Below are 26,440 nucleotides of genomic sequence, written 5' to 3'. Positions count from 1 at the left end.
TTAATATCATTTTCAAATATTTTAACCTTATCACATAATGTACAGATCCCATTAGGATCTAAAATTGTTATATGAAATATTTATCTTTGTCTAAATACAATGTTTCAATAATACTCTTCCTTAGTTTTGCAATAGCCTGTAATTAAAAAAATAAATGTAATCCAACAAAGTACTTTTTATATTAACACAATATTTCTTCAGTTATGACACCCTTTAATTTTTTACTTCATGGTAGAGGAGGAGAATAAAAATCAATGTATGGCGAAGATGCATTCTTCTGCGATTCAGTACCAAATAGTCAAAGTACACACCTCATCTCCAGCAAGAGCTGCTGCAAATCCTTCACCATCTAAATGAAGGTATATGTCAGCCAGCTGGCTCAACAGGCGCCGAGGCTCCCATCCATACTTCTCCGGCATTCGCACTTTCAGGTTCTTACCTGCAGCAAGATTATATTTTAGCCATGTCAGTAATAAACAATAAAATTTTCTGATCATGTGGACAGATTAAAAAGAATGTGCCTAGAAACACCAAGGTAAACAATTAAAAAGAACTCTACTGGAGATTTTAAAAAACTCAATATTATATATGCACGGGAGTTCTGCCAGCCATGTATGATAGATGTTATGACACAAAACTGGGATATAAAATCAATGCAAGAATAAAACACCCTTCTTTACATTTTGGTCCACAAAGTTGCTGCAGGTTAAAATTCAGCATAGCAGAGAGACGATCCACTAACTCTGGTCGGAGGAAAGGCTCTTTGATATCAACAGTCAGGTAATGGAACATGTCCACAGTCTCCTTTGCCAATGTCAAGTATGACCTGAAAGCAAACAACAGAATAGTATGAAGCTCAAGAATTCTTCAGAAATTCAGAGTAACTGTAACTTCAGTATCCATTTTCACAACATACGACAATTTTAAAAGATTTTGTCATAGTGCCCTTGGGGGTTAAATTTAGTATAACATGTCTTTCAGAACTACATCTGTTCAAGAACGTTCTTTGGACAGTATAAGTTCCAGTATAGCTGGCTTCCAGGCCAAGAACTAAGATATGAATTATAAAAGCATTCGGGACAGGTAGGTCAACTAAGTGGAATCCATTTCAATGTTCTCCAGAAAGTACTAAGTTGTTTGCCATAATATCCACAAAACCTACGTAACTATTTCAGCAGAGGTTTTGATGCATTTCCATCTCTGTCCACAAAACGAAGTGATATTGGAGGCCTGTGCATGATGCTTAGAAGACAAAACTGCACTCTTGTCTTTTCAACAAACAGTACTGGAGCAAACTGAACATTTCTTTGTTTTTTTTTCATAGCAATGCCCAGCACAAAACAAAAACAAATAAAAAACCACCATTACCTGCACTGACGCTCATCAGCTGTCAACTGTCGCTGCCTAGCCTGCTGCTGATCTGGAGGTGTTTGATTCCAAGTCTCTGTATCAGCCATCATTTCTTGAACTTCATGGATTCTCTGCAAAAGTAAATCAAGCAATTCTGATACACGCACATTCCGCTGCTATAAAGTAAGACATACATACCACATTTACCTGAATATGAAGTGAAAATTTTCCATTTATTACAGTCTTAAGAAGGGGAGCCACCTTATATTTGGGTCAACGCAGCAACTATAATACTACTTACTGCTGAGGAATGTATGACTCCAGGAAACATTAATGAAAATCAAAGAGTTCTACCACCTACTCCTCTTGCAGCCTATTAAGTATTACATGTATAACTGGGAAGCTTAACAGAAATCTGAGCTATTCTGTACATGGAGGTGAAGAGAAAAACTCCCTAGCTTTACTTTACAAACTAAGTTACCAAATGTGCCAATGTGAAGAAGTCCAGTTTAAGAACTTAAACTTGAATAGTAAAGCTGATGTTAACCTTATTCTGCTTGGCCAAGACTCAATATGGAATGGCAGAATGTAGAAACAAACTCCAGAAAATGGTAGATACTACAAGCAGGAAGGAAGGTAAAGGTATTTACATCATATTACAAACCTTAAGTGACTCCAAACTTTCATCCAGAAGGAAAGTTGTGTCATTCATCAACATATTAATGAACTTCACAAACTGCTTGCCAGATCTAGAATAAGAAAACATATTAAATTAAACTACAATACATGTTAACTACCATGTTTAGAAATGTGACTAAATGGAGGTTTCCGAAGTCCAATGAAGGCCATTCAATACTGAATGAAAGAACTATACATGGTGCTCAAGTGTTAAATTTCATGCATTAAAGGTTTCTTTAGAGTAGCTTTCAAACCCATTATCCCCAGCAAGATCTTAAATGGGGATTTTACTGCACCAAATTTTGAAGTCCAGAAATTAAACCTTCACATTGCTTCTTAACTTCAACAGCTTATTCAAATCAGCTACATGAAATTAAATTAATTTCTGAATTTTGTTTTGTGCCACTGCCAACTTGGATGGCATCCATGGACATTTCTTATTCATGTATCTGGTATGCACGTGGCTCTGTTCCAAGGCAACAAGTTAAAGGTTCAGAAACACAGTATGAACAGAATGCCAAAAATGTTTAAACAGGTCAGCAACCTTGACTCATTGACGATAGCCTGGCGATGAACTGGACTATCCCACATGCCCTTCAGGATAAGACTGATGTGGTAGCGTATAGTGAACTTGTCATAAAATTCTGAACTAGAACCTGTGGTCTCCACATCTGAAATAGGATACAAAAACAATCAGAATCTAAAATTATAAGGAAATTATCTTCTGCTAGAGTACTATCAATTAATATGTTGAAACATTTTGCATTCAAAAATGTTTTTACAAATGTAATAACAGTTCATCAATCCATATTAAAGGTTAACAATAAACAGCAATTAAAAAATGTAAAATTTAAGTCTTCTCACCTGTCAGAGAAGCTCATACACTACAATTTTCTCACTCTTACAATGCAAGGGGATCCCCCAAATCTAATTAAATGTGAGCTCTAGGGGGGGAAAAGAAGAAGATAAAAGGCAAACAATTTGTGGAAAAAAAAGATGAATGGAACTTATTAAAGAAGGGAGACAAAAGACCAGAATAAAAGATATTTGTTAATGTAACATACACACCAAGAACTGAAAAAATAAATTTTCAATGCAAATTTAGCTGTTCTGTGTGGGAAGGAAAGAAGGGTATTAAGATAAACAAAGTTCTGAATATGATACATAAAGTATGTGACTTCTGCAGCATTAAGACATTTGAGGAATATAGTGAGTCTCTCCTCAGTATTCTTCTATTTCAATGCTAACTTCACCATCATGCACTGCATCCTATTCTTGTGAAATGTACTTCAATTCTTAACCTGTGTAGAACTTCATAAGACATGATGGGAGATGCATCTCTGAGATAGGATGTGCCATCACGCGGGCATGGAGCTGTTCAGTTCGAGATTGAATTCCTGGGTTTATCACAAACAAAACCTCAATCATCTTTGCCACCATGTAGGGATTCTTGATGAAGTGGGGAGAACACACAGCAACCAAAAGCCATGTGATGAGAGAATCTTCCATACAATCAGCCACTACCCCAGGAGTAAATCTAAAAACACAAAATTTGTTAAGATGATTAGTTTACTATTATAACACAGTGTTTTTGTTAATGCATAAATATGAGTACCGATATATAAGAAGTGCCATACCATACATAACATTAATAATGCTATATCGAAGAAACAATAATCAGCTGAAATGAATCATAATTAGGTATTGTGTATGCAAGCCAATACTTGAAAAGTATTGTATTCATTTATAAACTTTCCATGCCACTGCAATGTTATCAGCCACAGTGCATGCTTATACAGATTTAAAAGAAGAACTAGTCACATTAACATACGTTATCACTTTTATTCATAGTACTAGTTTCATTAGAATAACATACTTTATTTAAAAATTCTATAAGAAATTGGTGTATGCATCTTATTTTGGGACGTGGTATTTGGATATAAATAAGAGGTTCCTCAATAACTTAAACCTTTTTTATCCTATAAGAGAGATTTCCAATGGTGATTTTCTTTTGAACATTTTGGCTTAATGTTATAAATCCTCACTTGCTCATATCCAGTTACAAATTATTATATAAATATCACTTACTGGAGAATAAAGAGCAGGAATTCTGCAATATCCTCAACATACCACTCAGGTAAGGCTGAGAAGATGGCAGGGGCATCAGGAGGAAGAGGTAAGGAAGGTGGTACTGCACTAAGGGGCTGCTGAACCAACAGTCCTAGAAGGAACTCAGAAACAGAAGTGTAGAACTGCAATGATCGCCGCAGTAATGCCTCATCAAGGAGTCCGGCATCTGCGCACGCTTTACTACGATTCAGCTTCTTGATCTGCTGCTTCCAACGCTTTAGAAGTTCTTTGTTGCGCGCAGCAAAATGCATTTCTTTCCATTGTGGTTCTGTTGCCTGCATTTCATCAACCTACCACAGAAAACGAATTTTTAATATTCAAGTATCATGCAGGATTTGAGGTTTACATAATGGTGAGTTTGAAGACAGCCATCTCCAAGTATCATACCTTTAAATTGGAATGAGACAATTCATACACACTTGAAACTTATTATGGGCTTTCATTTTATGTTATTATGTAAAATCATCATCAAACAGATGAAAATTTCAGCCACCTGTTGCCTCAGGAAAGAGCTGAGTGGAGACTCTGTCATAAGATAACCCACCCTTAAGGAAATAGCAATGACTGATGAGTTCTTACAAGTCAGCCACTACTTTTTAGTGAAACTGCAAGTAACTACATACACAGAGTAACTCAAAAGTCCCTAAGCATATACGAACACATGTTCTTACAAGTGTATAGGGACTTTTGAATCAACCTGTATCTTACCAATTTCTGCAGATCCCTCAAAGCACGAAGGCGACGCTGATATTTGTGACAAGCTGGTAGAAGTGCTAGATGATGGCAGTGAAGCGTGAGGAACCAGCAATGAGTTGGGAATTTTGGTTCCTTCCACTTGTGAATCAGGGAACGATCTGCAAATACAGCTTCCACAGTCTGACAAATAATCACAATTCACTTCAATATTATTAACAATGATAAACTGGAAGCATCTGCTATGAAAGCATTCTGATATATATTTGTGTCATTCGCTTATGTGAAAGAAAAAGTGTGGTACAATAAATTACACATAACAAGAGCCAGAGAGGGAGTTGTTATTCTTACTTCCTACACCTGAACCTCTTTTGATCAGTTCCATGATGTTCTTTCATTTGAGGCTAGTAATAATGTGTTTTAAATTGGACACTAAACTTCTTTATTGATATCTAGGCAATCTTAAGATGTGTTTCAGGCTGACAAGGGAGGAGCACTTACCACATTAAGGATCCACAGAGACAGTGACAAAGAACAAAATCAGACACTCAGTCTCTGTAAGATTAATTTTCTGGTAAAAACATTTCTTTCTTGCATTATTATTTATTCCACTTCACTAAAAGAAAAAAGTAAAAGTATTCTTGAAGTTGGCTATATCCTGGAATGTTGCACTGTGTAATTTGATAGATATTGACTGATGTTTCAGAGGAGTTTACTGCCTCCATCAGGGCACTTCACCATGCCATTGTAAATATAAGATATGGCAACAAACCCTTCTACACACTCAATTCTGACAGAGCCATGACACTCACTGCATAAGAGGTCAACTCCAGATCTTTTCAAATGAAGATAAAAACCAATGTACTGTAGGAATCAGTTCCTGGCTCTCCACTCTGTAGCTTGTCAGATTAATAACTGAGGCTCTCATCAGAATTACTAGAAACAGTGAAACATCTATAATAGATCATTATCAAAGTATTAAATAAAATCATTAAAATCTGTAATTTGGAACTATAATCCCATCTTCAGAGAGTGTATTTGGTATATACAGCATTCCAGAGATAATTTTGTTCCCATCTTCAGTTGACAGGGTCTCATTTAACTGATACATGTTTTTACTTTGACTACATTTGTATGCTGTCAGTACAATGAAAAACAATCACCTGACAGAAGTATAGTCAGCTCCTGAAACATCACGTAAGACCTATAACAATTGGATCTTACGCAATATACAATACAGACATGATGTTATAAAAGTACTAATAGAACTATTACTTTCATAATGAAACACTGAAAATTCATTGTTACTGTTATTACTGTAGCAGGCTGAAGCTAGTTATGTATCAATGGAACAGGAGCCGCTAACAAGCTCATGATCTGTCTCCTAGATGACACATGAATAAATATTGTGACGTGGCGCCGAAAGAGCTGTCGGCTCACACTGGAGGGGAGTGGACGCCTAACTCTCCTCCCCTCCCTAGCTAGTGGACGCAGACTGTAGGTGTGGCTGCCACAGAATGTTCCAGATGGTGCATTACGCTCCTTATGAGAACCTTCCAGTAAGCGAATCTGCTAGATCCTTCATCTGGAATATTTCGTGACTGGGCCGGCGAATATAAAAGGTCGCCTGCCCGAGTGCTATTTGAACTCAAGTAAAGAGTGGAGTCTTGTGTGATGTAGCGAGAGTCTTGTGTGGGGTCTCTGGCGGAAGAGTGAGTATCGGCTCAAAGGACAATGCGTGGGATCTGAAGAGAGTGTGTGTGTGTGTGTGTGTGTGCGTCAAGTCTACAGACAGAGACCTAGAAACTGTATTTGTAGAGTTGCCCGTTTGTGCAGACTCTGTAAATTGATTTATTCCCAATAAATCAGGGTTGACATAGTGCCCATAGCAACAGTTGAGGCGTCAACATCACAATATGAAGCAGCAGTGGAATGATGACAGGAAAACCAAAGAACTCGGAGGAAAACCTATCCCCATTCCAATTTGTTACACCACATCACCACAAATCCCACTGGCCTGATGTGGGTGTAAACCCAGACTGTTGCAGTGAGAAGCCAGAAACTAACTACCCAATCTAAGGTACAGCCATAAAAATTCATACAATCATGATTCTGAAATGGGATAAATGAAAACCTATTCCATGTCATGAAAGCACCAACACTGAATTAAATGCATTCTAAATTCATAGCTGCAGATTACTCACTGAGATCATCAAGCCACGACGCTGTTTCCTGTGATGTAAATTTCAGCCTTGTATCATTCTTTATATCCACCAAACTAGATGGATGGAAGGGGTAAAACACATCCACTTTATCTAACTTGACCTGAAACATAAAAATAAGTACCAAACGTTTGTCTTCCTTTATGCATACATCTGCACAAACTGTACGAAAATATAAAACTTCTAAATAGACAAACAGCTGAAACAGAACATCAAGTTTAATGAAAGACGTATGAAAACATCAGAAAATATTATTGCCATCCACCCCAAGATGAACAGAAACAAGATTATCAAATTATATGACCCTTGAGATATACAAAAAAAAACTATTCTTAAATTCATGTAACCAAAAATATTACACCAGAGAAGGTTGACTGTCAGACACCATCTCTAAACATATAGAACAGATACCAAATAAAAACTTCAGTTAACAGGCATACAATTTTAAAATAAGCTCACTGAAGAAGCACAAACCAGTGACCTCATGTACAGTATGTCAACATCTTCTAATAAGTAAATATATTTTGTTATAACCATGATTTTTAACGTATTAAAATAGCAAATAAAGGATCAAACTCCATCTGTTGTCCAGAAAACATACTTCCAGGAAACCCTCACCTTCACAGCCAGTAACTGCATAATGGACAGAATATTCAGCATGAAACCATCTCCAGCTAAGGACCTCTCATCTACCTGAATCTGTGCCCGCTTCTCATTATTACGCAACAGAGCTGCCAGATATGACAATGTTGCTTCTCGCGCACTGTTACACACTAGAATGTCGTGGAATATTTTATGAAGAAGAACCTAAAAACACAAATGCATTGCAATATGTAATGTGTTCTTGTCCTGGTGATAAAAGCCATACTTATCCCACTTACACTTCTTTATTTCAAATTCCTCCAGACTAAATATGTTAACAGCTAGGAACAACAATGAATAAATAATGGCAGGGACAAATGTTGCAGTGAAGCCAGTAGGATTCTGTTGAAGGGAAAAAACAAAGATGATTAGTAGGAAGACAAAGGACTAGACAGAGAGACTTACATAAGGAAAGATACAGCCTAACGTTATACAGAAGAAAAAAATAAGTATTTGTAAGAGAATAGAAAATAACACGGGAGGTTTTGTTATAAGATGACCAATTTCGGTGGAAATGCCAATGGCAGATTACAGTGAGGATTATGACAACAATAATGATGATATTATATTTAAATTTGGCAGGATATATATCCAGTTCTCCATGTGCCGAAGTTTTACTCAGATCATACTCGAGTATTTTCCAACTCCTGTTGAAGAGTCTGGTTCAAGGACTTGTCAGCCACTGGGTTTCCAGAGAAGAACTTGTCAGCAACTTTGGGTTCATCTTCAGCAAATACAGACACAGAGAGAAATGGGCCCAAAAAAGATGTCTTTGCAAGCTCCCTTCCAACTGCTTGAGTCACCACATCTGGCTGGAAGTTTGACTGTAACAAAACATATGACTTCAGTTCGTCAAATATATTCAAACTGTGGGTAGACGGAAGTCTAGTTTTCTGTTAGTTATATGTAGTATTATGGAAAGAAATGAAAAAGTAATACAAAAATTACATTCATTGCCATAGAAAAATCAAATATGAAATTCTGAATGTACTTCATTTATCCTTTATCAAAATTATCACACCTTATAATAACAACTTTTAATAGGCAATAATTCTTCAGCATAAAACATGAAAGAGTTAATGATAAAACTGTAAACCTAATACATGTCATTCAAAAAAGAATGAAGTATAATATAACTTCACTTCTGGCACATTCTTCAGGGTAACCAACATTGAAACTTCAAGAGATAATTACACTATTATTCTCACTGGCCATAACATAATAATCAGAAGTGTGAAGAGCATACAAAATAATTTCTAGCAAGAATTTATGAAGCTGTATCAGACATAAATGACAAAAATTGTATTTGAATTTCAAGACAATAAGTATTATCCACTCTACATGTATACTTTACTACTTTAACAAATTCACACATGCTGCTTTCTTTATATTTTATTTCTTAAACGTGGAGTTCATATCTTATTCTCTTAAAAAGTGGAGTGCATACCTTATTCAAGATTACTGGGTATCTGAGGACATATGACATAATGTAATATACTAAACTTCTATTCTGAATTTATCATTGAGGTAATAAAATACACACAAATTAAAGTACAAAGAAAGTACATTATGAATAATTAGGTATATGAATACATGAAAACGCACTTGATGGGTAAGAAGTCGACAGATAGGTCGGACATTGCCTGATGGACCACATCGTATTTCAACCAGATCACTAAGTGCCTGAATAGGCTGACGATGACCATTTCCAACAATTGAGGACGTCTGCATTGTCATGAAGAGTCCTTGTAACAATGGACTGAATACCTAAACACAAGAATGAAAAACACTTATCTACAAGTAGTGTGTATAGAAACTCTACAGGTCAAGTAATTCAAAATCTTACGCATGTAACTAACATGAGACAGCTGTCCCCATTTAGATCACAAACCAAATATTTGGTCTTCGGACTCAACGCAAACACCAATTCCAACCTACATTATTTATGACAAGCAGCTGAATAAGAACATACCTATAGTCTGAAAGTATAAAATACACCAAAATACTGATAATTCAAATTTTTAAATTGAACTACATAATGCAAGCTCCTTACCTTACTAAATAACTCGTGGTTGGCTTGAGTGCGTGTCACAAGCTCAGGAAGGAAACCACGGGGCAAGCTCTGATTAAGCATTAGCACATGACCTAATAGTGGAGATGTACGTGGAAGTTCTTCACAAAGATCTCCTTGTAAGACCAATGAAGAATACTGCACGCACTGTGCTCGGATCTCAGCCAGCACATCACTCAGCGGAGGAATGCTGCTCCTCTGTAATAATGTGACAATTGTGAAATTCAACACTGTATCACAGATCTGCAATAAACATGCCAGTAAATTTACTTTCAAAACGAAAGACCACTTGTCTACTGGTTTCTCTTAGCAATACAATTTACCTACATAAACAATGCACATTGGTTTCATGTCAAATTATTTTAGGGTGAAATGTTGAATTTATGAACATAATATGTTCAACATATGTTGTAATTGTTGTTGCAAATTATTAAGTCAGATCATGGATTTCAATATTGTTCCTGCCCACCTTGTGTGAAATGTCAGTGTTTTTAAACAGAAACTATATGTTGCAGTTGGGTGATTATCACTCCTGCTTTGTGTTTAAAGTTTGATTTTTGAGCAGAAGGCTGGGTATTCAGACAAAGACTTTTCATTGTTTTCCTCAGACTGTCTAGGCTAATGTTAGGATAGTACCTTCAAAATAGGCCATGACTGCTTGATTCCACAACCCTTCTGATTTCTAATACATAATCATCCTCCCATTTGATGTTTTATAACCCATAAACCCTGTAAAATATTTTAAATACATTTAGACACATATAAAGTGGAAGTATTTCAAGGTATTTCTTTCTTGTTTAGAAAAGTACAATCATCAGTTGTCAACTATACAACTACAGTGCATACAGTAAACAAACTTCCCCAAAAGCTTGGGAACCCTATCTTGCAGTTCCTATATCTTTACCTTTGGGTGATTCCTTTCCTCCACTGTCACTCTCGCATAACAGTCCATGAGATACATAAGGCTTTGAGCGTGAATGCCCTGCTGAGTATCAGCTACTGGGGGCACAACAGTCATGGGGTGCTGGGGCAAAGTCACTACAGGTGACAACATTGGACTGAGAGGTGCAGGGCTTGATGAGCCAACTCCTGGGCTGTCCAAGTTGTTAGGAGTGGTCTGATTACTAGGACCACACGGAGCCAGGTCTTGAAGAGGGTTCTCACCTCTGGCAAACTGCGACAGCACCTCCATTAATGCCTGGCTTATCAGATCCTGCAGAAGATAAAAATACACTAGAATTTCAAAAATGTTATGCCACATAATGAGTTTTGATGTCAGCAGGGCAACCATTGGAGTTATAAAATGCAACGATATCCAATGTTTTTGAAACACTACATTGTGCATCTGTGTTTTTCTAATCTTCTCCTGCTATTGCCCTCAGGAATTTCATTAAAGCTGCTGGCAGTTTATTTAATCTTGTTTAAGCTAGTTAGGCAGGAGTTTATATACAAATGTAGATATGATCATGTTCCTGCTGTTTTCAAAACCATAAGCCATACTAACCCTGAGATGCAATCTGTCTGCCTGCAGCTGCTTATTCACTATATTGACAGTTACAATGCAATTCTGGAGGCCCTCATCTCCACCTTCAACTTGAGGATGTGTCATGTCATCCCATATATGACTTACAGCAAACATGCCTGACTGTCTGGTAGAAGTTAACCCGTCGACGTGGTGGTTTAAATACCCCGCATATACCGCTGTCGTGCTGTTCCTGCGGTAGTATTTTTTAAATGCCCGTTTAAATTTTGCTGTAAAATACTCTTTTTTCATAACTTTTGAACTATATGAGATATAATTATGAATTTTTCACCGAAATCCTCTTAAAAGATGGTTTTATAATCTTACCTTATAAGATGAGATGTGTGAGCAGTGGAAGCAAGTCGATTAGAAGTTTAGTTTCAGAAAAAAACGGAGTGTACAACAGCCGGTTCTTTGAATAGTAAGATCTACGTGTAGGCTTTTGCACAATGCCCATCAACATAAATAGAGCCAAAACCACGTAAATTTCGTCTACTGTGACATCTTGCCAGTTCCTAATCCTAGAGCGAAATGTGAGAGGATTGGCACTTTTTGATATTTCTTGCTGAGCATATCTGTTGATTTGATCAGCAATGTGCTGCACAAGTGCTATATTGAAAATATTTTCAAATGAACTCACGACATCTAGTTCAGCAGTGTCGAACTGGGGACCACATACATTACAAAATGCTTCTCGTGAAGCAGGAAATGAGTCTATATTTTCCCACAAAAACTTGTTGGAAACCACACCTGCCTGTACGATGTCGTCCTGTCGACCGCCACTACCGTTATCACAATCACTATCGCTAAACACGACAGTTCCCGGTGTCACAAACTGTGTATAATCAATGTCAAATACACTATCATCGTCCGAACTATATTCACTTATACTCTCATCTTCTAAAACTTCATTTAAAACTTGTATTTGGTCTAGCTCGTCAGAGGACGACTTGTCGAAGGGAAAGCCATTGTAAACTAACAGGTCAGGCGTTTATTTTTAGACCCTCCGGTGCAGGTCATTGGAATGTGACCCTGTTGCCACATGTATACACATAGAGCTTTATTTCCACAACAGGCGAGAACAAACCTCATCGCGCTGGCGTTATTTATTCCATACTTATGGGCGTTTTAAATTAGGCTTTGAGGCTCGCGTGTTTATACGTAAATCCACAAGAACTTTAATTTAAATGCCCGCGTGTGTACACGTAAAACCACGTCTGAGGGTTAATAACGTCCATTTCAGCCAAACTGCTGAGCAATGGTAATGCAACTGAGCATAATTACCAAATATACAAATTTTCCAGTGCAATTCATTTGCTAATCAGAAAAAGAATGGATAGTAAAGGAAAAGATTGTTCATACTCTTTCTTATGGTGTTCTGTTCATACATTTTGTGAAACCACATGATAAGACTCCACTGGAAGTTCATACACTTACAGATGGACTACCAATATTAAATAAAAACAAATACCATCTGTACAGAATTCAGCATTTTCCCATAGCACAATACAATACACAACAGAATTTTTAATTAGTGTTTTGCCTCCTGCTAAATAAATTTAAAGTTATATAACAAATGTTATTGTTTAGTCATGCATATACTTCACCTGAATATCAATAGTTGTATTTCCTTCTTGCATCAAGTCATTAAAAGCTGATGCAGTCTCTGGAAGAAATATGGCTGATTCATTCTGCTCCTTCCATGTGACACACAGAACTCGAGACACTACAGCATGTACTTGCTCTTCATTCACCTCAGTACATGAGCTAGATGTCTGGTAAAACAAATCAACATTTAACAGATATGCTGTTACAATTCAAAATTTGTGTTAATACACACTGAAATCCATTTACAGCTTTTAAATTTTACGCTACAATTCGAATTACATGCTCCTTATTAAACAAATCATCTGGTAACTTTACATTGACAGCAAAATATAATACCAACTTTATAAATGATTATTCTGATCCAAATATGAACATCTAATGTTAAAACTGCAAGTAAAGTAAAGCAGCCCCGCTACACGCCACGTAGGTTGTTTAAGGGGAGACGAGGTATAGCTCCTACTCATTCTTGACCTTGGCACTAGAAAGGGGTGAGTGGTTAGCATCATGCCCTGGCCACACTTTACCCCCGGGAAAGCACCCCGGTACCCATTGGATAGGCTGAGTGGGCCCCAGAGCTGGTCTGGACACAGAAGCTAAAGAAAAAATCCTCTGCCCGTCAGGGATCGAACCCTAGCCATCCAGCCCGTAGGTAGTCACTATACTGACTGAGCTATCCTGGTTTGTCAAAACTGTATATACATCAAAACATTTATATAAGTTAATATTTCTTTAAAGTAGGAGAATATCTCTGTTCACATTACAAGTACAGAAAAAAGCAGACTCCATCTTTGTGGATTCTGGCATGGAACAACACCTATCACATGTATCAAACAAATAAATCAGAAAGGCTGAGTCAATTAAGAAATGTGATTCTCAGAATAATCAAAGATTTCATAGAGATCTCATTAAAGAGCAAAATCTATTCTTAAAGTAGCAAACAATTTACTTGAAAAATAAATATTTTTATTATTATATCTTAACCAATCAAGTTTGTCTTTGATACTGTTAAGTCTGTAACCAAAGTAATATAACTTCCATGCCTTTCACACTTCTTTGGAGTACTTGCTGTAACTTTTAATATGCTAAATGCCATGTTTAGAAACAGCATTCAGGTTTAATACCTATTTCTGTTATTATTACAAGATACTCTCCACTCTTCCCATAGTCCACATCAATACATTCACAGTGTAACTGGAATATCCAGTCTTCCATATGTCTACAAAATGGAAACCTATCAAAAGAAGTTTGATATTATAAAACAATATGAAGACTTACAGTGGATTCTGGTTAACCAGGACACATCAGGACTAGAACACATTGGCCCCAATTAAGCAGCTGCCTCAATTATGTGAAGTTCCATGTAAGAGTTAAAAAGGTTTGTTCTTTAAGATTTGTCCCAAATAAATGGCTGCCCTGATTAACCGATGGCCCAATTAACAGGAATCTACTGTATTATCAGGGATTGATAATAATCCTGAATGATACATATTAACATAGATTGTGGTCTTCTTGGTTGTGATATGTAGTTTTGTAGGCAGTTACCAATGTTTCAGAGGAACAAAATGTCTCCGTCTTCAAAAATATGGAGGTAAAACATTGCTAACAGCCAACATGACAACTGAAAAGAAAACAATCCACATTTTCACTGTCATTAAAACATCCAATCTCAGACATTTCAATGAATAAAAAGAATGAAATTTAATATAAGACAATAATATAGAGGAAATAAGAGGACTGTAACTCACTCTGTGTCTGACACCAGCTTCTTTGCGATCAGTTTCCTCAACTTCCATGTTTTCTATACCAGAGTCCACATCTACTTGTGATACTGAACTTTTCTCACACTGTGAATCATCTACTTCCATTTGGGATGAAGTGTCTGTACTTTGTGAGTCACTTTTTTGAGTGCCCAATGGGGGAGGAAGTCCTGCAACAGTGTGTTAGAAATATTACAACAAATTATAAAAAAAATACCTAAAATGATTACTTATCGAACTCAACAACAAACCATTTTCGATGTTAATATGTGATGGTCCTGGTGCTGAAGGAGAATTTGGTACCCCGGCATTAGGTGAAGGAGCTAACTGACCAGGCGATGGACTTGCACTAATATCCAAGACTGCTAATCTTGCCAACCTTCGGCGCCGAATCTACAACAGCACGTGAAATAACAAAAAAATAAATAATTTAATATTTAACAATTATTTTGGCCTAAACGACAAACTGAAATATAATGCAATTTTTAAAAAATAACAAATATAACTGACTTCCATTAATGCGAAGAGTTAATAATGTTGTTATCTGTAAGGTATTTACTTATTTCACAACTACTTGCATATTTAACACCGCCAATGGCCAATGGAATTTGCAAATCATGATGCCTTCCTAACCAATGCTTCCTTTGTATGTACTACAGCTTCACTTTCGACAGGCAAAATTTCTAAAATTTACAAATAAAAAGTAAACGTTTACCTCTTCTTGGCTCAGCTCACTCATTTTAAGATCGGAAAGGCAGGCCGACTTTTCTTTACAGGGCTTTCAGTGCTTAAAATATGAAATATATAATATAAACGTATAAAACACCTGACCTTCCAGCAATAAACATACGTCAAGTCACTCAAAGCCTTGTATCGCTTGTTTGGCAATTGTCTTCCGTCCACTTCACGTCACAACCCAGCTGTTTCGTAGTGTATCTTTGGATTCATAGGGATCATCTACCTCACAGAGGCAACATTACATTGCAAATCTGTGCATAGAAGTAACGAATCAGGAGACTTGTACCGAAATTCAATCACTTCATTCAAGTTCAGAATGACCATATTATTGCCAGATCATGTATCTGTCCACATTTGATTGAATTAAACTTGCTATTATAAATACTCGTAAAATTACTCATTAATAAATCACGCTTTAAGAATTTTTAATAAAAATGAAATCAAATTCGAACGAGCTCTGTATTACGTTATAATAATTTTAATTAAAATTTTGATTCTACATTTTAAATTGATATTGGAAAGAATTATGACATACCCGAACACAGATTAGAGGTTATCTATGTCGTATGCATAAATGTATTGATATTATCTGTGTCATAGATAACATACCTAATAGAGGAATGGATTCGGTTATTGTCGATTTTGTCACTCTTGGTAAGAGAATACTTAGTAATACTTAAATACTTAGTAAGAGAATGTATATTATTCTAGTCTATTATCTTTCAATAAAAGGGGAATTAATATTATCTTCAAATGTCAAAATGTGCGTCGATTTTTGGACGTCGTTTTCTTGTGCTGTGGAATTGGACTTTGAGCAGACTACACTGTTCTGATTGAAACAAAATTGAAGTATTTTGGTTAGGAAATATGAAATACCTCCCAGAATAATTTAACAATATGATGATAATGTATACTTGTCACTGAATATTAAGATTATCTTCAGTTTCTAGACTTAATTATTTATAATCTAACCAAAGCCTCTAGCCTGTAAGTAAATTTGGGTTTTGTGTTTGCTAGCACCAATACAAACTTTACATATAAGTGGGCATCTTATTGCAAAAATGTACTCACTTAGTGAGGTCTAAGTTCACATGGCAGCAACTACAGAGATGGTCATCTGCTGGGATGTGCCATGTAGTCCAGTAGGAGTTGGCCAACATTTCATCCAGTGCCCTGATGTTAGAGGCAGCAAGCACCTCTGAAACATCAGTAATCTTCTACCAGGCAACATGCACATCCCAGAAGACAGACATCTAAATACCGTTCTGACAGCAGCATCCGTGATTTGTTAAATCACTTTGTTTTATTTATTCTTTCAAGATTCAGCAACTCAAGACCTCATTATGAAAGGCGTGGCAGCTCGAGAATTTGCTTATTGCCCATACAGCAAATTCCAGGTTGGGGCAGCTCTGTTGTGCAATGATGGCACAATATTTACAGGGTGCAATGTAGAAAATGCGTCTTACGGAATTTCTATATGTGCTGAGCGAACAGCCATTGTGAAAGCTATTAGTTCAGGAAACAAAAATTTCAAAACAATTGTTGTAGCAGCTGATAATGGAGATACTTTTGTCTCTCCCTGTGGTTCCTGTCGCCAATTTATTGCAGAGTTTGGGTCTGAAATTGGTGTGTATCTTGTCAAACCTGATTTATCCAAAGTGCTCATAACTTCAATCAAAGACCTCCTGCCTTTGAGTTTTAGCTTTTGAACTAAATTTACTTGTCCATGTCATATTATCTTGCTCTATCTTGACTTGCTGATATACTTTTCATTACTACTATAATTGTCTGCCCATAATTAAAACTATACAGTGGGTACACTGATCAGATTGGAAAAATCAGAATTACAAATTGTGGGTTAAATGTAGCATATTCAGATTGTCACAACCATGCAGTTTTGTAGGTGGTTTCCAATGTTTCATAAGAACATAAAGCAGCCTCAATATTCGGGGTACTGTATAATGTTTCACACTTTTCAGTGAAATAAGTATATTTAATCATCCACTTGACCACTAGTGTGACCCTTTCCATTGAGTGCTTAACATACAGAATTAATACATACAAGGTTCCAGGTGTAGTCCCTACCTCTGTTGCTAATATAAAATAAATGTTGTTATAATGGATAATAAGCAGTTACCTGAAGATGAACATACAGGCACTCCTAAAACATTATGTGACTTAAATATACTCAGATAATTTAGTGTTGAACATACTTAAAGTACAATACAATGAATCATTGCCATAAAATTTAAGGAATAATACAACTATAGATAATCTACTCTGAAGACGGATGTTGCGAACCACCTATAAGACTGCAGATCATAACCCAGAAGATCTCAATTTACTCTTTTTGCAATCTATGAACACTAATCATTGGGAACAATTTTCATTTTGCTACACAGGCTTGTAGAAGTAATGTGCGCAGTGGGGAAAACTGTTGCCCTTTTAAATGAAGTTATGCATCATATTTTATTTTTCTTGATACATTTTCACAATTCGTTATTTTTCTGGAGGTCATAAATGAAAACTTATTTTAGCATTTCTCCTCAGTCTTCATAATGAAATAAATATAAGTGCATTACAATTTAGAATAGAGAGATACTGAAATGTGGAAAACTGTTATCAGGATTTCATCTTACTGGATTAATAATGTACAGTTCATTCAATTAATTTTATAGTGCTTTTTATTTCTAACAAAAATGCTGGTAATCAGACATGATAAAATAGGCAGTGACAGTTATTCACAAAACAGAAACCATTTACATGACTTATATTACATTAAAAGTTTGTCCACATTTTGTCATCAGTAATTTCCTCATTTTTAATGTTTACCATTGTGTGCCCACTACAGAAATAACCAATTTAATTCAACACTTTAAAAGAAAAAAAGGTGGTGAGCCAAACATTATTTGGATTCATACAGATCAACTACAGATTTTGTGTTAAGAAATAGATTTGTATGGGCTGGATATGTAGCTCAGAAAAGGGAGCTATTGCATGCACACACAATTTGTGCGAAAATCTCTCTGAAGACTGAGAAGACTAGCATAAAGATGAATCTTAGGTAAATGGGTTATTAGGATGGGTGGTGGACTGGAACTGACTCAAGAACATGTGCTGTGTCAGTTACATAATTTCTAGTAATTTTGCAAAGGAAAAATGAAAATAAATTTGTTTGCCTTTTAAGCTATAATAATAATAAAAATAATAGTCAATTCTGTGTTATTTTTTGTAAGCATAGAACAGTCTTACAACACTACTAATACTTCCAATTTATTTTCATCCTTCCTGCTCTAGAGATAAAAGACTGCTAAGGGGGATATCTTTTTCATATATTTATCAATTTCTAAAACTGAATATTATGAAGAACAATAATTGGTCAAGAGATGTGGATTGGATTCAGCTGGCTAAGGATTGGCTACAATGACAAGCCCTTGTGATCACTGTAATTAATTTCCAGGTTCCATAAAATGTAGGTAGCGTCTTTACTATCTTAGCAGCTATGAGCTTCTAAAGGACTCTGCTCCATAGAGTTAATTAGAGGCATATTAAGTACCTGATACCTTCATTTAATGTCTTGTGTTTCATGTGGCTCACTTGGTGAAGGAAGCCACAGAAAATAATATTCACTACAGTAGTCATGATATAATTATCACATTGATACTTCATCATAAATAGTTATAAAATTTGCATATGTAACACTCTTATAACATTAAGTGAAATAACATATTCCTAGATTTTACAGTTAAACTTAAAAACTGAAGGGTAAATGATACTGACAACTTACTTTGCACCCCCCCATTTGCTACTGACAATCATCCTCTCACCTCATTGAACTTTTCGCATGAATAAACTATGTATTAAATAAGATTTTTTAAAAAAAAACAGCAACAAAAAAGCACTACATGACAATGTGCTGTGACTCTAATAAGATGTCTAGGTGCTACCTCAGTTTTATTCCTGGAGTTTATAATTCTCAATACCTCCTTGCAGATATGAAGTTATTTGTATAATATTAACTGACAAAAAATTAATTCACAAAGTTGATACTGTGTGAGACATCTTCTCACAGACTAGGGATCCAGATCACTCCTTGGCTATTTTGACTGCAATTTGATTTGCCTTACATAATTTAACTTTAATGGAAGAGGACCTGTTGCTTTTATAAATGTAATACTTTCTGTATGCAGTTTAAAACACATTATTAATACAATTAAGTCATACCAATTGTAAGCATGTACTAAGGTTCAACCAATGTGTAAGTTATTTTAATAATGGTAAGAATTAATACTCTTATGGAGATAATAGTCTAAAACATAATGTAACCATGTGATATCCATGTGCAGGTATTCCAAAGAATTTTTAAAAAGGGCATATACAGAAATATGTATTTTATTGAAATAACTTTATAAATTACTTTTGGCATGTAGTGATATCAACTTGGTGCAGAACAGAAATGACTTATGACTTTCATTTGATGTAGTTTGTTAAATAACTGGTATGTCAGTAGGAATGCTGCCTTCTATATTTTTATTCATATAAAATTTCTAAGAAAAGAGTAAACTTAATTCTTAAAATAAGAAATATAACTGTTACCAAATCTGTGTTAAGAAATATCAACATGAAACAATGTAAAGGAGATAATCTTCTTTACTAAAATGCTAAATGAGTGGTGCTCCAAAAACAATCTCTGTATTATGTTAACCATGAACTGTTTGTACATAATCATGACTGATTTGATTAATTCATGATATTCAAAACTTGAAGTTTCTTCATAGTATTTTTCTGTTAATATTATATGCTGAACATGATATATTTTGAAAATATGAGAAATTATGTATGAAAGGTTTGTTATATGCTGCTTTTGACAGTGGGGAGAAAAGAAGCCAATTTTTTGTGCCTTTGTAATCAAATATATATATTTACACAATGCATACATATTTGAAAATTGCTGCTGTGAAAACCTCAAATCCTGCATAACTATTTTCTTGTATGTTAACTGCTTAGAAAAATAGTGAACTTAGATGATGCTAACCCAGAAGACAGCCGCCACCTTTGTTCTCACCACCACAAGAACCTCCAGTTTTACTAAGAGGGGCTTTGAGAGATTAAACATAACTGGAAGGGGTTGACTGTTAGATAATGCATGCAGAATACAAGTGTTGTAGGATGATGGTCATTCAGGATGCCCAAGTTAAAATTCTACCCATATCTCCATTTACATCTTAATAGTTCTTATAAGAATCCATGAATCTTTTTTAAACTCTTTCAATTAGAATTGGTATGGTAACACTCATGTGACAAGGTCAGAAATTACATAGCAATAATAGGATTCTCAGTCTCATTCATGTGCATGCACGTGCACACACACACACACACACACACACAACATGCTAATAACTCATTGGAGAGGAAACATCAGTTAAGGATATTACTCAAAATTTCAAGAGGAATATATCCACTATGCTCACCAATCTCCTGGTCACAAGTTTAGATATTGTAATGTACCTAATCAGTTCAAATATATTGTTCTAAAACAAAACAAATCACCACTTACATAAAAAAAATTAATTCAAACCATGAAACATCCATGGAATGTGAAATATATGAAATACAAACAGTAAAATTATCTACATTTCATATGCCTTGTTTTTGCTAATGCCATTCAGCATTTTTATCACAAATGAAACATTAGTTATGACCAGTATCTACACAAAGTGAATGTAAAAAAAGTGTAATCTTTTTATTGTTAATTTAATTCTAACTTACAATAACAATGGTCAACTCTTGACTATTTACAAAAATATAAATTTCAGTGAAGTAAAACCCATAGAAGTATGTGACAAAAAGCCAGAATATATCTGAAATTCATTTGTAGTGTACATTTACGCAGCTGTGTGAAAGGAAAATGTAGGAGAAGGAAGGTTAACAATTCTACCTATGTATTTACTTAAAGGAAGTAATTCCATCCAATAGCAGAAACAAACATAATTATTAACAAATTAGTTCAAAATATTACACAAATTTCATGATTTTTCTGTTTACCCTATATTATTCTTTCAGTCAGTCTGCTAATAACATTTTACTAAGATGGTAAAGCACCAAATAAAAGTGCTGCCAGACTATACCTAGAAAAAATAGGCAGAGTATTTTCATTCTTGCATTCACACTTCATTCATCTTTAGATTTCAATAGGTTTTACCAAGTATGTTTTTAAAGTAGTAAATAATTTATATTCACTAATAATCCTGATATGGGTATATCCCATATTTTAATTACATTTGAGAAAACTCAAAGGAATTATTATTATGTAAGATTTGAGGTTTTCACAGCGGTGAGTATGAAGATTTCAGCGCAACAACCCAGAAGACAGAAATCTTCGAATTATTATTAAGGTATGGCAGATAATTTGTGTAACCTGTGAGATTGATCTCAGTTAAAATAACACATGTTTGTTCCTGTTATAACTAATAACACTGAAGAAAATGTTATCATATATGCAAAAGGATGCAGCAACGATGATAAAGTTTACATGAATGCAGAGTTCACAGATAACTTACTATTGAAGATGGCTGTGATGTTTCACTGTTTAGTCTAGCAGTTACTGACTGACATTTCAGAGGAGCTTAATACCTCATCACTCTAGTGATGGAAGGAAGAAGTTCCTCTGATATGTCAATCAATGTCAACATGATGCAACATCTCAACAAACAGCCATCTTCATAGTCATCAATGTATGAGCCTCAAATCTCAGCTAACTTGCTACTGTTCACTGTGAATAATCAAGAGTTGACAAGCCTAATCCTATACATCTTACACTATGTACATATGTAGCAGCTTCTGCTAGACGTTTCTCTTGAAAACAAAATATGATGAGGGTTCACCAAAATGGACACCTAGAAATTATGAAAAAATATTTTTAGGTATACTGTCAATACAGTTAAAGTAATTCAAAATAAGTGAAACACCTCATTTGCTTCTGCCTGGATGGCAAAGTTCAATCATCTATTCCTGTCCACATGGTAGGATTGCATTTACTACTGATGATAGGTGAACACTACTTACATCATTCAACCATTCATTCACCTTTCAGTTTTCTTGTGGATTTGTTGATACCTGGCAGATAGGACCTGTACCTTAATGTGGGACAAAAGCAGTGAAATCCTCCGTAGATTCACCTGGTCCTAACTCAACACCTATGGCACTGAGGTCCAGTGCCTTAACCCTAGACCACAAAGTCCTTGGACTTTAAATCGGAATAACAAAAAGCTCTCTTGTCATCCATGTAAAAAATTGAATACTTACCAGCCAATGTAGCACTGGCAGAGATTCTCATTGGATGTGGCCTGCTGGATCAGTAAGTCTACTTGTTTCTGCACTGTCAGCATCTCCTCATTCAAGAAGTCTCGTCCTGTCAGCTTCTCACGTACTCTTTTGATAATGGCTAATGCTTTCTTGTTAAGAGCTTCTGGTTGGCTGCCGTCTCCTAATCGACATTCAAGATTGCATAAGATCCCTTTTTTAACAAAACAATGTATTACTGGTAAGATGAAGATGGCCGTCTCCTGAGATGTTGTGCCATGTAGTCTCACAGAAACTGACGAACATTTCAGAGGTGCTTACTGCCCTGATCCCCACACTATAACTAAAAATTATAAATTTTATAAAATAATGCTGGATGTTCAGTACATCTTCAAAATACTGGCTTGGACATTGGTATGAAAACTGCAATTTTAGAATTAAAAATTTATATTTGTCGACAATTTAAATAAATACAAAAACTCACCTCCATTTTCTACACTGCTAGGAGCTCCCTTCTTAGGTACAGTAGCACTAAGGCTGCCCCCACTATCCAAAATATCTCCATGTTCTTGTGAGGACGATGAAATGGAAGAATCAGTCTGTGCCTTGGACCGTTTAGCTTTGGGTGCTGCACTGTCCATCAGGCGCCAGTTGAGCAGAGGATCATACACAAATGCCTCCAGCACAGCCATCAGACTGTCCTTGTTCCGATGCAATACTACCATCACAGACTCGCAAGTCTGTCTATATGTTCCTTCAATGCCTGTCACCTGCACAAAATAATTCCAAATTATTCCACTGAATTTCTATATCTGGAGATGTGGTTAGGAATTTTTCTGTAGTGCCATTCTTATGTGACCTGATTCTAGATCAGTTTTAGTTTTCTTTGTCTTCATTTATGTGATTAGACATTATATATTATTTTATTACCAACTGTCATATTCCCTTGAAAATCTATACTTACCTCCATTGCATTAATAAGCATTCTTGTAAGCCTGAAGGGAATCTTTTCAGGAAACTTCTCTCTAGTCATTGCCACTTCAAAGCAATCACCAAAGTCAATATGTAGAATTTTACCACTCAGACGATCTAACATCAGATTTGAAGGATGTCTGCAAAACAATACAAGATATTTAAACTTTCATTTTAAATAGTGTTGTAAACTTCGTACACAAAGTACTGATAAAAATATTTAGGTCTAGAATGGATAAAGTGGGAATTATGATACCACAAAAAAAAATCATTGTATACAGGTCACATAGTATTATTACAGTAGTAAAACAGTATGTTAAGATAGGCTACACATGCAGCTTGCATGGGAAAGACAAGGATTCATACAGCTACTTGGAAGATCAAGAAATGATGGGAGGATAAGATTTAGATGGCTCTCAGAAAGTTTGGTTGTGAAGTGGGAGGTGACTGGAAATGACTCAGGATTGTGTCCATTTGCTTTGGCATTCATTCTCTTAAGCTTTTATGTTCTACTATCAGAGAGTAAGATGCAATATTTCTAATTAAAAAATTGGTAGCAGCACGTTGAGTTTATGCTGAACAATTTTAATGTATACACTTTTGTAAGTTTTGTTACTGTGCACCAACAGCGTGGGAAAAAAACGGTTAGATGCAAACCTAATATTCTACTATTAAGTGAGTCAACAATGCAGTACAGCAGCTGCTTCAAGAAAGTCAGTCACCTGTCCCCCAGCCCGAGTATATATCCCACCATTGACATAACTGCCAAAGAGCGTGTGTAGTTTGTACGGCGGTCAAACCAAACTTCTGATGACGGTGATTTGAGCCACAAGAGGCGAGACAGGTCATCACCCTGTGTATGTTCCAGTGCATGTTCAAACACCTCAACCTTCTGCATAAGTGTCAGGTGATCATAGTCAGGAGCCATCTGCAATAAAATACAACAAAGAAATGTGTTTAAATTTATTGAACATTCTTTTAAGTTTATTAATTGCATCAGAATGTCCACAAGGAATGTATGTTAGAAGAAAACACAAACTTCATAATACTAAAATACTGATTACATAGACTTGAAAATTTATTACTCTGAGCATGATCCTGTGCTCAATGTTGAGCAGAATTTTCTTCTTCTCACGATAGTCCCGGATAAGCGTGTGCAAGGTATCACAGTGAGGGACCCAACCAATCAGACCGCTGTTGGTGGACAATGGGATCACAGCATATCTCTAAAAGGATGGGACGAAGAAAAAGATTATTTTTTTTACAGACGAATGCAATAAATTCTAATTGAAGTTCCTCCCTGGAAAGTTCCACACTTATGTTCTGTTTGCAGACACTCATTTGTCCAAGGTCCATTATTTCTACTCTAAGGTATTTTTCCCCTCAGTATATTTCAAAAGGCTGTTTATGAAGAAGTTTCTTAAAATGTTTTCTAAACATTTAAGCTGAACAGCTTTTACATTGAGCCCTACACCAAGCAAGAAAAGCCGACAAACAGAATATCCATAAATCATACTTTAGTATTTTATGGTCACTGCCTCAAAAATAATACTATGTACTGCCTGGCTGTGATCACATTCTGAATGTAGTAGTTCAGTAATTAGCACTCTTGCTTATCTGGCAAATTCAAGTTCAAATTTTGGCTCACAGACCAGAAATCATGGCTTTTCACAGTTTTCCCAATTCCTTCAGGCAAATACTGAGATGGTACCTTTAAGTTGACTGATCAAGTTGAAACTATGACGTACTTAAAAAGTAACAAAAAATATGTATGTAATGCTTACCTGAATTGTGAGGTTTCTGCGGAAAGTGTCAGGATCATTAAGCAGAAGCGTATTGACTAGACCAAAAAGCTGCATGACTCTCTCATCCTGTCGTAAGTCCTCATGACCCTTTAGCAAGAACATGTAGTCCCGACCACTGCTCCCTGATAATAACGCACAGAAGCGTGACAAGTCACAAATATGCAAAACCTTTCATATCACTCTTTATTCTTATTTTTAATGCAATGCAGATGTTCATTATATTGAATTTTTAATGATCATCCTGTCTGCCCTAAAAAGGATATTTTGCAGTTTGAACATGATTATACACACACACACACACAAATGGTATAGAACCTGGTGTAATGGTGAGATTTTTTGAACATAGTAATGGCTCGATACTCCATAAAACAAAGTTAATTTTCTCATCATCAGTGTTGATGCCAAATTATCAAGGATGACCCAGCACCATGGGGCAAGTTAGTACTCAATTAATTTTACCCTTGATGCAGAGTTTGCGTGGTCGCTGTTTTGATGTGATGACCTGCAATGAGCTCTGGATCTGTGCAATTCTAACCACAGGCTGTCCTGGGATATAGCTGCCGGGTACTGCAAGCTCCAGGTCTCGGCACATTAGGAGTTTTGGGCTAACATACTGCAGCTCTAGACTGGTCAGTTGTGGCAGCTGGCGTGAGATTCGTCGGAATACGTGGTAGTACAGATCCCATGCTTGATTCAAATCTCGTACATTGCCAGATACTTTATATCGGTGGCACCACTCTTGTGCCTCCATCAGATCACGTCCATATGCCTACACAAAACTGCAGTTCTAAGTGAACGTATACTTTCATTTATTTGTAAGCATTATGCCACCTTTTAGACATGAGCAGTATCATGGTACATTTGGGGCTATGATATTCAGAACAGGCTACTGCTTTTATGGGAAGAGTGCTGCAATGTATAGTGGTGGCATAGTACAAAAAATGTATCTG

The 26,440-nt window shown here is 35.9% G+C and overlaps 3 protein-coding genes across 4 annotated transcripts in view; 1 reads left to right on the top strand and 2 right to left on the bottom strand.

Annotated features, from left to right (window-relative positions):
- Ube4B (Ubiquitination factor E4B) overlaps nucleotides 1–15,628 on the bottom strand; it is a 28,358-nt gene extending 12,730 nt beyond the window's left edge. The window contains exons 1-18 of one of the 2 annotated variants that reach the window (XM_022085761.2): nucleotides 15,389–15,628; nucleotides 14,925–15,066; nucleotides 14,662–14,843; nucleotides 12,916–13,083; nucleotides 10,691–10,999; nucleotides 9,769–9,984; nucleotides 9,321–9,482; nucleotides 8,345–8,539; nucleotides 7,692–7,880; nucleotides 7,056–7,176; nucleotides 4,867–5,012; nucleotides 4,117–4,448; nucleotides 3,330–3,565; nucleotides 2,573–2,699; nucleotides 2,015–2,099; nucleotides 1,369–1,481; nucleotides 681–826; nucleotides 312–439 (exon numbers count right to left, since the gene is read on the bottom strand). In XM_022085761.2, coding sequence (XP_021941453.2) covers nucleotides 312–439; nucleotides 681–826; nucleotides 1,369–1,481; nucleotides 2,015–2,099; nucleotides 2,573–2,699; nucleotides 3,330–3,565; nucleotides 4,117–4,448; nucleotides 4,867–5,012; nucleotides 7,056–7,176; nucleotides 7,692–7,880; nucleotides 8,345–8,539; nucleotides 9,321–9,482; nucleotides 9,769–9,984; nucleotides 10,691–10,999; nucleotides 12,916–13,083; nucleotides 14,662–14,843; nucleotides 14,925–15,066; nucleotides 15,389–15,412 — 3,021 coding nt within the window. In that variant the 5' untranslated portion in view covers nucleotides 15,413–15,628. The remainder of the gene's footprint in view (nucleotides 1–311; nucleotides 440–680; nucleotides 827–1,368; nucleotides 1,482–2,014; nucleotides 2,100–2,572; nucleotides 2,700–3,329; nucleotides 3,566–4,116; nucleotides 4,449–4,866; nucleotides 5,013–7,055; nucleotides 7,177–7,691; nucleotides 7,881–8,344; nucleotides 8,540–9,320; nucleotides 9,483–9,768; nucleotides 9,985–10,690; nucleotides 11,000–12,915; nucleotides 13,084–14,661; nucleotides 14,844–14,924; nucleotides 15,067–15,388) is intronic. The other variant, XM_087358515.1, reaches the window with a different exon arrangement.
- A 220-nt stretch (nucleotides 15,629–15,848) lies between these two features.
- LOC147872115 (cytidine deaminase-like) lies at nucleotides 15,849–20,343 on the top strand. Its single transcript, XM_087358561.1, has 2 exons — nucleotides 15,849–16,065; nucleotides 16,732–20,343. The coding sequence occupies exons 1-2, from the start codon at nucleotides 15,978–15,980 to the stop codon at nucleotides 17,118–17,120; spliced, it is 477 nt and encodes a 158-aa protein (XP_087214687.1). The 5' UTR covers nucleotides 15,849–15,977; the 3' UTR covers nucleotides 17,121–20,343.
- Nucleotides 19,291–26,440, bottom strand: part of mTor (serine/threonine-protein kinase Tor) — a 32,398-nt gene continuing 25,248 nt past the window's right edge. The window contains exons 33-40 of the mRNA XM_087358505.1: nucleotides 25,950–26,259; nucleotides 25,470–25,612; nucleotides 24,771–24,911; nucleotides 24,408–24,613; nucleotides 23,678–23,825; nucleotides 23,198–23,483; nucleotides 22,717–22,897; nucleotides 19,291–22,307 (exon numbers count right to left, since the gene is read on the bottom strand). Of these exons, the coding sequence (XP_087214631.1) occupies nucleotides 22,292–22,307; nucleotides 22,717–22,897; nucleotides 23,198–23,483; nucleotides 23,678–23,825; nucleotides 24,408–24,613; nucleotides 24,771–24,911; nucleotides 25,470–25,612; nucleotides 25,950–26,259 (1,431 nt within the window). The 3' untranslated portion in view covers nucleotides 19,291–22,291. The remainder of the gene's footprint in view (nucleotides 22,308–22,716; nucleotides 22,898–23,197; nucleotides 23,484–23,677; nucleotides 23,826–24,407; nucleotides 24,614–24,770; nucleotides 24,912–25,469; nucleotides 25,613–25,949; nucleotides 26,260–26,440) is intronic.

The sequence above is a fragment of the Zootermopsis nevadensis genome, unplaced genomic scaffold, assembly GCF_977971745.1.
Source record: "Zootermopsis nevadensis isolate Lab colony 2312 unplaced genomic scaffold, Znev_1.0 Znev_ptg000030l, whole genome shotgun sequence".
NCBI lineage: Eukaryota > Metazoa > Arthropoda > Insecta > Blattodea > Termopsidae > Zootermopsis > Zootermopsis nevadensis.
This window is presented reverse-complemented; position numbering and strand designations above follow the sequence as displayed.